General features: G+C 37.4%; 1 protein-coding gene across 2 annotated transcripts in view; it reads left to right on the forward strand.

The window, feature by feature from the left end:
- LOC107518299 (calcium-binding mitochondrial carrier protein SCaMC-1) overlaps positions 1 to 12,871 on the forward strand; it is a 30,776-nt gene that overhangs the window by 11,942 nt on the left and 5,963 nt on the right. For both annotated transcript variants that reach the window (XM_016159807.2, XM_016159808.2), the window contains exons 4-8: positions 4,340 to 4,451; positions 6,489 to 6,647; positions 8,892 to 9,044; positions 9,454 to 9,561; positions 11,097 to 11,264. In XM_016159807.2, the coding sequence (XP_016015293.1) occupies positions 4,340 to 4,451; positions 6,489 to 6,647; positions 8,892 to 9,044; positions 9,454 to 9,561; positions 11,097 to 11,264 (700 nt within the window). The remainder of the gene's footprint in view (positions 1 to 4,339; positions 4,452 to 6,488; positions 6,648 to 8,891; positions 9,045 to 9,453; positions 9,562 to 11,096; positions 11,265 to 12,871) is intronic.

The following is a 12,871-nucleotide window of genomic DNA, read 5'->3' on the forward strand; positions in this document are numbered from 1 at the left end:
AAACAGAAAAGGGCGGTTGGTTACCTTACATTCATATTCTTGTGACTGTTTTCAGTCTTCAACATTATCTAAAAAGTTTCTTCTAAATGGCTTTGTTGTTGAATTTATCTCCTTTTAAGTGCACCAGTAGCATTTTCCTCATTTCTGTCTGTTCACAATTTATAAGCAGCTGCTCTGTAGGGAGGCCCCACGTCTCATGGTGTTACTCGTGTTAGCATTGGGAGAGAAGGGTTTTCCTGAGGAAATGAAAAGCTGAAACACCAAAAGGAGATAAACAGCATTCTGGCAGAGGGATGCGGACCGCATAATACTCTACGTCTAAAGTCGCATTCTTCAAGGAAAGTGAAGGCTTCTTGTTTTGGGGGTTTTTATTTTTTAATTTTTTTTTTATTTTTGTTTGTTTTCATTTTGGTCCTTAGGCCAGAAGTCTTATTTCTTTATTCCTTTTGATAGCGATAAGAATAATGCAGATTGTAAGCCCAAGCTCTAGAATAGACCATGGGTAATGATAACTTTATCGATACATAATTCCCATACCATAAAATTTAGTTTTTAAAAGTATGAAATTCAGTGATTTTTAATCTAGTCATACAGCTATGCCACCATCACCACAGTCTAATTTTGAACATTTTCATTGTCCCAAAAAGTGACCCTGGACCCATCAGCAGTCATTCCCGACTCAGCCCCCACACGCCCCTGGCAACCACTGATTTACTTTCTGTCTCTGTGGATTTGTCTATTCTGGACATTTATATAGTATGATGTCATGTAGTATGTGGCCTTTTGCGTTTGGCTTTTTTTCACTTAGCCGTGGTGGCTAAATTAATATAAGATTATAAGGTAAAAATTATAATTTCACATGAATGAAAATAGAGTCATCACCTCTTAAAATTTACCACAAAAACATAAAATTCTTAAGCTAGCTGATAAAATTAGCTAGGGATAAATTGAGAAATCTGTCATAGTTGTGAGAGATTTTAACATACTTTTTCTGTATTTGATAGGTCCAGCAGAGAAAAAATTTAGTCAAGACAAATTATCTAAATAAATGAGAAGCTTGATTTAATGGGCACATGATAGAACCTTGCACTAAAAAATTAGAAAAAATATTTTTTTCCTTAGGTGCATATGGAACATGTATAAAAATAGATTTTACAGTAGGCCATAAATCTAGGCTCAACACATTTTAAAAAACTGATATCGCAAAGACCACTTTCTTTGACCACTCTGCATTAATTTAGAAGTCAACAACAGAAATAAGTTGTAAAAATTTCAGTGGTTTTTGAAATGATATACACTTCTCAAAACTTACGGGTCAAAGAAGACATGGACATTGAAAAGTACTTTGACTGGAAAAATGAAAACATCACACATAAAAGGGTAAAAGGTTCAATATCTACAGTGACAGAAGGAAACTCGACTTTGGATGGTGAACGTACAATGCAATATATAGATGACGTGTTATGGAATTATATGCTTGAAATCTATACAATTTCATTAACCAATGCACCCCAATAAATTTAATTTAAAAAACTTGTGAGATACAGCTAAGGTGATGTTTAGGGGGAATTATATAACCTTAAATGTTGTATTGGAAAAGAATTAGGGTAGAAAATTAATGTGCTAAGTTAAGGGGAGAAACCTCCAAAAAGGTGGAAAGAATGAGGTAATAAAGACAGCAGTGGAAATAAAATGCAAAGACACAGTAATAAGATCAACAGAGACAAATGGTGGTGGTTGGAAAAGACAAACTTCTGGAGAGATTGATGAAGAAAAGAGAAATGAGATGTAAATAAATTATGTCTGATCATACATGGACACAGAGAAAGTTTTAAAAGATAATCAAATATTACGAATCATTTTATTCCAATACATTTGAAAACATATGAAATAGAAGAATTTCTAGAAAAATTTAATTTGCCAAAACTAAATCAAGAAGAAATAACCAAGAGTAAATAAATCAAGAAGAAATAAAGACACTGCATCAGTAATTAAAAATTTTCCCATAAAGAAAACTTTGGCCGCAGGTGGTTCTTACAAACTGTCAGAGGTCAGATCTACAAATATTTGTAGAGTATAGAAGTACATTGTCCAATCAATCCATTCTGTGAGGTCATGATGACCATAATACTAAAGGTAAACAATTAATGAAAGAGGGAAATTACAGGCTAATCTCATGACATAGATGTAAATATTTTAAATAAAATATTAGCAAACTGGATTAGCTATGTGTAAAGAAACATAATACACCACAATTGATACTTTTATAAGAGCAACTTCAAAAATTTCATTAGAAGGCATGAAAGAAGATTCAGTATGGAAAAGATGTATGTACCCTCTCTCCAAAGTGATAATGGTTCCGTGCCATTTAAAAAACATGTCAAAGTCTATGGCTATGCCACCCTGAACAGGCATGATCCTGTCTGATCTCGGAAGCTAAGCAAGGTCAGTCCTGGTTAGTACTTGGATAGGAGACCACCTAGGAAGACCAGGTGCTGTCGGCATAAAAAAAAAAAAAGGGATTGTAAACTGACAAGGTCCTTGCAGTCTGTGAGGTCAACCAAGGGTTGCCTCGCCTAAAAATAAAAAGATAAAAAATAAAAATTAATAAATAGAGAGAGAGAATATAAAAAGTAAAAAATGTGTCAAGCTGTCTCAAACTTAGATTGAAGAGCAAAGGCCCAAGAATAACCAAGACAGTCCTGAATGGCTGTCAGGATCTGGGGGCCTACCCTATTGCGTATCAAGGGTAGTTATTGAGCTGTAATTATGACAGTGGTAATGCTACACCAATTGACAAATGGAACATAATATCCCAGAAACAGAACCATCCATGCTTGGGATTTGTGACAAGTTTTACAAATCACTGGGAAAAGGAGAGACAGTTTAATAAATGGTGATGGCGCCCATGGTTATCTATGCAAACCAAAATGAAATTGGATACTTACACTATACACAAAAATTCACCTAAATGTGAAAGTTAAACTATAATACTTTTAGGAGGAAAAAAAGGAAATGTCTTTATGTCAATATAGGGAAGAATTTTTTTTTCAAAAGCCACAAAAACAGTGACCATAAGTGAAAAGATTGATAAATTCAGCTATATGAAAACTTTAAGCAACTATTCATGAACACTATAAACAAAGTGAAAAGACAAAGAGAAGGTATTGTCTAATTTGTAACTTGAAGGATTAGAATCAAGTATGTAAAGAACTATACCTATATAAGAAAAAGACACAATCATTAAAAAAATGGGCGAAAGTCATGAACAGACATTTCACACAGAGGGAAAAATGGAAAACAAATGAATAATGTTAAGAGCTGCTCAAGCTCATTAATAATCTGAAAAAAAAAAAAAATATAAACCCACAGCGAGACCATCTTATTTAAGAAGTTTGTCAGTACTGAGTGTTGTGTGGCTTAAAGGTACAGAATTTAGTATTCACTTACTCAATAAATATTTATTCTGTTCAGGTGCTGTTCTAGGTAATATCAGTGAACAAAATTTACGAAAAACTTTGCCATCTTTGTTCATAATTTTTTCACACAAATTATAGAACAAATATAAAGTCTGGAGGCAATACCCAAACTTTTTTTCAGAGACATTTATTAATTGAAGAAATGAGTACCTTCTCTATGCCAGCCACTTTAGGTGCTCGGCATAGAGTCAAAATCCTGGCACGATTCAGAGTTACTCTTAGGAAGAAGCAGGTACAAATGGCATTAATGCCAAGAAGCTTATAAAGCAAAAAAGTTAAATGAAAAATATCTAAGGCTATAATATATTAACTTTAAAAGTCGAAGATGAGGTACCAGGATTTCTTGACTCAACAGAACCAATCACCAACTTTGATTTTTTTTTTTTTTTACAGTCACTGCTTATTTTATTAGCTTAGAGAAATTTGGAGAAGGAAATTAATAGCATATTTTGAGTATATTCCAAAATCACATTTAGGTGTTACAACAGAACATTTTCTTGCACTGGCTTGGTGCAAGAAAAAATGGATCATAACCCATTCATTACTACCTTTTAATATTTTGTCTTCCAGGTTTTGTGTTTGATAGGTCATTGACTTCAAATCTGACAGAGTGCCAAAAGTAGTCTTAGTGAGATCTCTCTAATTTTGGGATCCATTTTATCTAAATGATTGAAACTGTCTAACAGGCCAGCAGATGCTTACAGCCATTTCCAACAATCTATGATTGTGAGTTGGAATTTTAACTTGATAAGAATATTGAGTTGGAGAAGAAACTGTCATTCTGCAAAATAGCCAGTAATGTTAGTTTTATTTACAAATTTTGTTTTGTTCCTTAGTTAGCTTTTTTTTTTTTTTCTTAGCATTGATGCTGATGGGACTATGACTGTGGACTGGAATGAATGGAGGGACTACTTCTTATTTAATCCTGTCACAGACATCGAAGAAATCATTCGTTTCTGGAAACGTTCTACTGTAAGTGTACTTTATTAATTTATACACATTTGGAGCTGTAAGCCAGAGGTACAGTTGTCACCTGAGCACATTCTGTAACATTTATAGCTCAGAGTGCCCAGCCAAAGGATAAGCTGCCCAGCTTTTATTGGCATTTAATTATTCTGCCATTGGGAGTATAAAAGTCATAGGCTTTTACATTTGACAGATACTATATTGCCTAAAGAACCAGCACCTCATGGTTGCTGAGCATCTATGTCCTTGCCCATTGATGATGGCTAAAGATCCCTTCTGAAACCTTTGCTTCTTTAGTCAACCGCCTGGGTTTATCTCTGGCATAGGCACTTAATAATCATGGAAGGTTAAAAATATCTTTTTGGTTTATCCACTCAGCATTTCACACCTGTCTGTCTTTATTCCACAAAACTTGCAAATTTTAATTAATCAAATTTTATTAACATTCTGCTAACATAGTGATGTAAACAGAGTTCAAATTATTGTGCAGTCCACTCCTGAAACCAAGAAGAATTTTTTTTCCAATGGGCTTGACATCTATACTATTTATGGATTTTGGTAAATTTTGTATGCATTAAATGAAGTCTACAGTTTACGTTGCCACTGGTAATTATGCCTAAACTTACAGAGTGTTGTAGAAATATTGGTGATTAATGTCTTTTTACCACAAGTATAATATAATATGATATTAGTAGTTAATTGCCAAGGTAAATTTTATACTTACATGAAGTCGTATTTACATGTTCAAATTCTTACTATATCTTTGGAGATATTTGATAACAGTATCTGATTTATTGACAGTCAAATGAGGAAAGATAAGGTTATTACTGTCAATCTAAGAACATCCAGCCCTGTAGAGAATTGTTATAAAAATTTGAGCCAAACTGAGGATGGGACCTGGAAGCAAGATCTCAACAGAGAGATAAATGCTTTGACTGCTAACGGTTTGCAGTTTAGATTAGGGAGGGAACGTAAGGAAGGTTACATGGAGGCGGACAGAAGCAAGGAAGGGATGGATTATGGGATGGGTAAATCTATGTGCTTTTTTGAGGGGCCTCAAAGGGAACATTTCAAAGGTATGCTAACCTGGGTGAACAGAAATAATGGACACTGCTCGCTTGAGGCAAAGATAAGACTTTAAGTTAAAGGAATTGTATGCCTAGGGAGTGACAACCCACCATGACCTACCCAGTTAGGAATTTATGATCAGGTTAGCCTGTGAGGTTACTTTCCACAGAACCCCGTTTTTCATTTACACTGCTATGGATCCGTACCCTTATACTCTTACCTATAAAATCTTTTGTACCAAAACTATTTAGAAACTAAAGCTGTAAAAATATTATCGTTATAGAACTTTGTTTTTTTCAAACTACATTTGTAATCTATAATGATGTTTAGAATAAATTGGGGGAAAGATCACTCTAAGTACCTCCTGTTAGCTAAATTTTGTGTAGAATCTATGGTATGCTTTAAATGACAAATCAGGTTTATAAAAATATTTATAGACAAGGTATTTATGAAATCAATGTAGGGGTATTTGTATACATACATGGTTTTACTTAATTTTATATATATATAGAGAGAGTATATATTATGGTATAAGGTATAATGTGGATGTAATTTTGAAATCAAGGGAGTGTCTTTGAAGAATTAACCAATTAATTTCTTTCTCTAGCTATAAAGGATTCACTACATGTGATAAAACACTGCCCTTTCATTTTGACTTAGACCTGGAAGAGAAAAGTTACTCTGAATCTATTAAGAAAGAAAGTGGTAATTGTTGGTTTTGTAAATGTGTAACTATTGTTAGTTTTTATTTCCTTATGAACCGATAGTGCACTTCGTTTAGTGCGAACAGGTTATTTACGCTCGTCTATATGCTTAAATTGGTTCAGTATACTTTCTAAGGAGTGAAGTTGATCTTAACTGTAAAATAACACACGATTCTTCTCTAAACCAAACAAACTTTCTGGGATAATCTATTTTTCATTGAAGGAGCCTGGGTTTCATTCCCCCCCCCCCCCCCACCCCGCGTTTTAACAGGGTATCGACATAGGAGAGAGTTTGACTATTCCGGATGAGTTCACGGAGGACGAAAGGCAGTCGGGACAGTGGTGGCGGCAGCTTTTGGCCGGGGGCGTTGCCGGCGCCATCTCGCGGACAAGCACGGCCCCTTTGGATCGCCTAAAAGTCATGATGCAGGTGAACTTCGTGGTCTTGTGTCCAAGTTTGTTCCAAATACCCTAAAACGATGGGAAATAAGGTGATTCGAAGAAAAGGTTTCAAAATTCTCAGTAGTAGTCTTTCACAGCTTTAAAAAACATCTCTCTCTTTTATTGCTATTAACCCTAAATTCAGTCCATGGGGGCAGCTTAGTGTTCTACCAAACCTTAAATTGTCGATATGTGTTCTTTGCTGTTTTATGACTGGGGAAATGTTTAATTTAAAGTAAGTCTCCAGTTATTATTGTAGTGTTCTTAAATTATTTATATTTTCCTGTTTATTTTACGTACTTTCTCAAAAGTGGAGTTTTCCTGAAATATAGAATCTTGGAACAAGGGAAAAATGAGGGAATTAAAAAATTATTCTAAAGCTGGGGTTAGCAGAACAAGACCTGGATTTATAGACTGACTTTGCTATTTCCTGCAGTGTACCCTTGGCTGGTCAGACCAGAAAGAGGCAAAGGAAAGGAATTGTTATTTCTCCGATGGTCATCATGGTGACCCATCCAGTCCTCCTAGTAACCCAGTAAGGTAGACATTAATCTGTGGGGAATCTGAGGCTCAGAGAATTACATAGCATTTCCCTTACAACGAGTTAGAGGAGTAATGAAGTATCTCACGGTTCTCACACCACCTGAAACCCCTGAGGTCTCATTTGGTTTCATTCTGGAATGGGGATAGGAATATCTGAGAAAGGGTGTTTGTAAGAATTAAATATCATAAGGTATATCAAAATGCGTGAGACACTGGAACACCCCACCTGAATACAGTAGTTGCTTAAAATATATTTTTTAGAAGCCGAGGTTGTTATACCGATGGTCGACCCTTTTTGTATTTGCCCTTGTGTTTCTGTACAAAACTATTTCTGACAGTATTTCCAACCGGCGTCCATACAGAACGTACCTAATCTCAAAATGGATTTAGAGGTAAAGATAGTGATTTAAAGAAAAAGAGAGAATTGGTGTGTGTGTGTGTGTGTGTGTGTTTCTTTAGGAATATTAGTAAGTTAAGAGAGCTCGAATAAGCATTCATCTTTTCCTTTGTCATATTTTATTATTCTGATTTATTTAAAATAAAATGACTATCTCTGGACTTTAGTTTCTGCAGGTTCAGGGGGTTGCCTAACTACCTTCAGATTCAGTAATTCAGAAGGACTCATAGAACTGTTATGGTTTATTATAAGGAAAAGATCCAGCTTAAAATAAGCCAAAGAAAGAAGAACCATAGGGCTGATCCCGGGGAAGCACCAAACGCAGAGCTTCTCCTTTCCTCTCCCTGTAAAGTCATGATGTGTCACCTTCCTGGCATCCACATGTGACAATATGCAGAGAGTGTTGCACGCCAACCAAGAAAACCCACCCGAGTCTTCGGCGTCCAGAGTTTTTGTCGTGACTCTGTCATTACGTCCCGCATGACTGACCTTTAGTCTTCAGCCCCTCCCATCTGTTTTTTTTTTTTTTTGGTGGAAGTCACTCATTTTGTGTAAGCTAAAACAATCAGGAGAATAGCTGGTTTCTTTAATTATTTTTGATTTATTAGTTTTAATCAGTTTTTACATAGAGGCAGTTATAAGGTCTAGTATAACAACTATCACACCTATAGTATAAGCAAAATAATTCTTCAGTACTCACTGGGTTAGGTGGTTGGTTCATGTTGTCTGAATTTATTGCCTGGGGAGACCTCGAGATAAGCCGTAGGAAGTACAGTTTTTATTTCTGGTGTCAGACTGTGTGCATTCCAGTGTCTATGGCTTTGATGTACATACTATCGAAATTGTTTTCAGATACATTTATATTTCATGTTGGTATTACTTCTTGGAAGACATAATATATTACCCGCAGTACATATTTTTGTTTTTCTTAAACTGAACTTTTTCACGTTCCAGAGGGCATTCTGTAGCCTAATACATAGTTTAGTTCATGTTTTCTTATAAATGTTGATCATAATTTTAATCTTGATCATGTTCTCTCTGTCTGCCTTTATACACTGAGGATACCAATTTTTTTTTGTTTTAAGTTTTGGATTCAGAGTCAGGCTTCTAAAATGGAGGTAATAACTTTTCCCATTATTATGTATTTTCTTAGCCTTCTATATTTTATTTTCCAGTACATCTTCTTGCATTAATAAACAGCATTGGAGAAAAGATTACGCTTTGTATGGTTACTCTAGAAGTAGCAACAATAACATGCCACCAGCATTTTATGTATTTTGCTTTCATTTTTAGGTCCACGGTTCCAAATCGGACAAAATGAACATATATGATGGCTTTCGACAGATGGTGAAAGAAGGAGGTTTCCGCTCTCTTTGGAGAGGAAATGGTACAAATGTCATTAAAATTGCTCCTGAGACAGCTGTAAAGTTCTGGGCATATGAACAGGTAACTGCTATCACTATATTGTTAATGAAGGTATAATTCTATGTAGTAGCTACGCACACTGTTTTTCTAAGTTGTTTGTCTAATATTTCTTTGTCAGCCATTAGTTTTATTTGTACCAGTGAAAAATAAACTCATCTTGCTAAAAAGGAAAACATTGGGATTAGGGTTAGAGAAAGAGAAAGAGAAAGAAAACTCCTCAGTGTTTCTTCCGAGAAGGACACTAATCCTGTCATGTGGGCAGGGCCCTCATGACCTCATCTAACCCTAATTCCCTCCCAAAGGCCCCATCTCCAAATCTCATCACCTTGTGGGCTGCAGCTTCAACATCTGAATGTGCGTGTGGGGGGTCGGGGGACACAATTCTGTCTATAGCAGGTATTAAAGTGCACTTAAAAATGTATTTATACAGTACAAGAAGTTGCTTACTGAGGAAGGACAAAAAATAGGAACCTCTGAGAGATTTATTTCTGGTTCCATGGCTGGAGCAACTGCGCAGACTTTTATTTATCCTATGGAGGTAAGTACCGTGGCGGAGTCTGACTGTGTTAATGGTGTCTGTATGAATTATCTATTGCCGCGTAGTAAGTTACCCCAAAACTGACAGCTTAAAACAATAAGCATTTATTATCTCGCAGTTTCTGTGGATCAAGAATCTGAGTAGCTTTAGTTGGGTGCCTCTGGTTCAAGGTTTCTCACAGCCGATAGTCAAGGTATTGGCCAAGGCTACGGTCACAGCAAGGTTCACCTGGGGGTCGACGTACTTCCATGCCCACCTGTTTCCCTGGCTCTCGGCTGGAGACATCAGTTCCTTATTACATGGCCTCTCCATAGGCTGCTTGAGTTTCTTCACAGCATGGTAACTAGTTTTCCCTCAGTGATTAGAGATAGAGAGAGGGAGAGAGTGTAAGCACCCAAGATGGAAGCTACAGTCTTTTGTCACTTCTGCTGTGTTCTGTTGGTCACACGGACCACCCACGGTGGAGTGTGGGCGGGGACTGCACAGGGTGTGAATACCGAGAGGCAGGGATAGCGGGGGCGGGGGGGGGGAGGGGTGGGGGGTAGGGGGGTGAGGGGGGGTGGGGGGGGTGGCGTGTTGGAGGCCGGTCCCAGTGTTGCTAAGCATGCTGACACCCATTCCTCTCCAAAGAGTTCTGGCACCCCAAGTTTCATGACGGAACCTCAGGATTCGACATGGCGATGGTTGACCTATGTTGATATTCTTCCATTAGAGCGTAGTTGGCAAATCATGGACCTGTGGACTATTTCATACAGCCCTTGAGCCAAGAATAGTTTATACATTTAAAAAAAAGTGATTAAAAGTAAAAAAAAAAGAAAGAAAACCCAAACCAATATACTACAGAGACCTGATCTTTTAGATTTGCAAAGACTAAATATATACTATCTGACCTTTATCGCAAAAGTTTTCCAACTCCCACCTTAGAGCAGAAATGATATCGTAGATGTGGATATCTTTATTGATACGAAAAAGGGGTTTTCAATAACTTAAAAGACCTAGTCAAGGTACGCCCTTAATTTTCACATTCGTGGTATGCATGTTGCTATAGCTTTCCTTGTAAGCATCTTAATATGTTTGTTCATATCACTCCATACGTCCCTCAAAATTGTCCTAACTCAATACTGAGTCCTCCTCTTGTATCGCTCATCTCGTGGTAATCGCATTACCTGTCCACCTCCCTGTTGCCCTCATCCCTTGCTCCAAGCTAGATGCACCGGAGTCATCTTTTACACTACCATTTCCCTCACCCTCCGTATCTAACTGGTTACCAATTTCATTAAGACATCAATAGATTATCTTTTCTCTGTTTCCTCTGCTACTGCCCTCACTCAGATCCTCTTTGCAGTAAATGGGTCCTCTTGGCTCTCTCAGTAGTGATGATATGTGAGGGAGAATGCACCAACTAACGGGACAGTCACGTGAGTGACAGTATGTGCTAGGTAGTTGTTTTCTGCCAAATCACTTCTTTTAAATGTTGTGGCGATAGAATTAATACGAGCACTAACTAGTGTTTTGTTATATTCTTTCATCTCCAGGTTATGAAAACCAGGCTGGCTGTGGGCAAAACCGGACAGTACTCTGGACTATTCGATTGTGCCAAGAAGATTGTGAAACATGAAGGCTTGGGAGCTTTTTACAAAGGTTATATTCCTAATTTATTAGGCATCATACCTTATGCAGGTATAGATCTTGCTGTGTATGAGGTGAGTGCGTAGCAATTTTTTTGAATTTGAAAGTGGAGTTAAATAGTTCTTATTGTTCGAATGTGACTTTGTGTAAAGAAGTACAAATATGCCAGGGAACAGTTTGTGACCAAAAGGGAATTCAAGGCTGTGTTATTTGATCTTTTCAAATACCTTGGCTATGAGGCCCCATACACCTGGGGTCAGTTTTGTATTAGATATCCCCGTGAATTGTTTTTATTAATGAAGAAAGTAGACTCACATTCAGATATAGTTGTTCAGCTTAGAAGATGGTACTGGGGATTTTTTTGAGGGGAGAGAAAGTAAGCAAAAATGGTACATTTTCTCTGAGTTGCTCAAATCTGACATTGATAAAGTATGTGGGTAGCTCAGAGTTGTCCCTGGTAGTGTGATGAGATGACTCAGACTGCAAATCTTGAATCAGCCTGGCCATTTAAGCCACTTGATAATTTATGAACCTGGCAAACATTTCTTGGACATACACTGTGTGCAAGCGACGGGGTTCGACGCCGGATATAAGAGATTGAAAGAAGGATGTGGTGTCTGCCTTTAAAAACCTGAAGGTCTGGTGTGGGGGAGAGACGAGCAAGCAGCTAACGGACAGTGCGGCCAGGTGTGCCGTGACGTGTCCCTCGTCAGCCTGTCGCTGGGGGCGGGGGAGGGGTGGAGCGTGTGCTGAAAGCTTTCGTGGAGGACTTTACTTTTTAAAAAACAGCTTTATTGAGCTATAATTCACATACCATATGTTTCACTCGTTTAAAGTGAACAATTCAATCGCTTTCGCTATATTACATCATTATTCTAAAATTGTGGTAATATATGTATAACAGGATTTGCCATTTTAACCGTGTTTAAGGGCACAGCGCAGGGGCATTAATTACACAGATTGTGTGCAATGTGTGTGACGTCTTGCTTTCATCAGCACTGTCTATTCCCCAAACTTTCTCGTCACCCCAAACATAAAGTCTGTAACTACTAAGAAATAATTCTCCGCGCTCCCCTCCCCTCAGCCCCAGTAACCTCTAATCTACTCTTTGTCTCTATGAATTTGCCTATTCTAGTTTTTTTCGTGTAAGTGGCATCCTATATTTGTCCTTTTTTTTAATTTTTTATTTTACCCCTGGCTTATTTCACCTGGCATAATGTTTTTAGGGTTAATCCATGTTGGAACGTTATGTGTTGGAATGTTATGCCACATTTTGCATATTCATCTGTCGATGGGCACTCGAGTTGTTTTCCCCTTTATGAATACTGCTGTAATGAAAATTGGATATGAGTATCTGTTCCAGTCTCTGCATTCGGTTCCTTTGCTTATATACCTAGGGGAAGCATCATTGGATTACACAGTAATTCTGTATTAAGCTTTTTGAGGAAGAATCAAACTTTTTCCATAGCAGGTGCACCCTTTTCCACTCCTGCTCATAGTCCACGAGAATTCTAATTTCGCTGCATCCTTAGTAACACCCGTTAGTTTCTGAGTTTTTTTTCCTTGGGGTGAGGAAGGGGAGGTGTTGTTGTTATTGCTGGGTTTTTTTTGTTTGTTTTTGAATAGTGGCCATACCAGGAGGTGTGAGGCAGTATCTCATTGTTCTTTCGATTTGCATTTC

This window comes from Rousettus aegyptiacus, unplaced genomic scaffold, assembly GCF_014176215.1.
Source record: "Rousettus aegyptiacus isolate mRouAeg1 unplaced genomic scaffold, mRouAeg1.p scaffold_m13_p_17, whole genome shotgun sequence".
NCBI classification, from domain to species: Eukaryota; Metazoa; Chordata; class Mammalia; order Chiroptera; family Pteropodidae; genus Rousettus; species Rousettus aegyptiacus.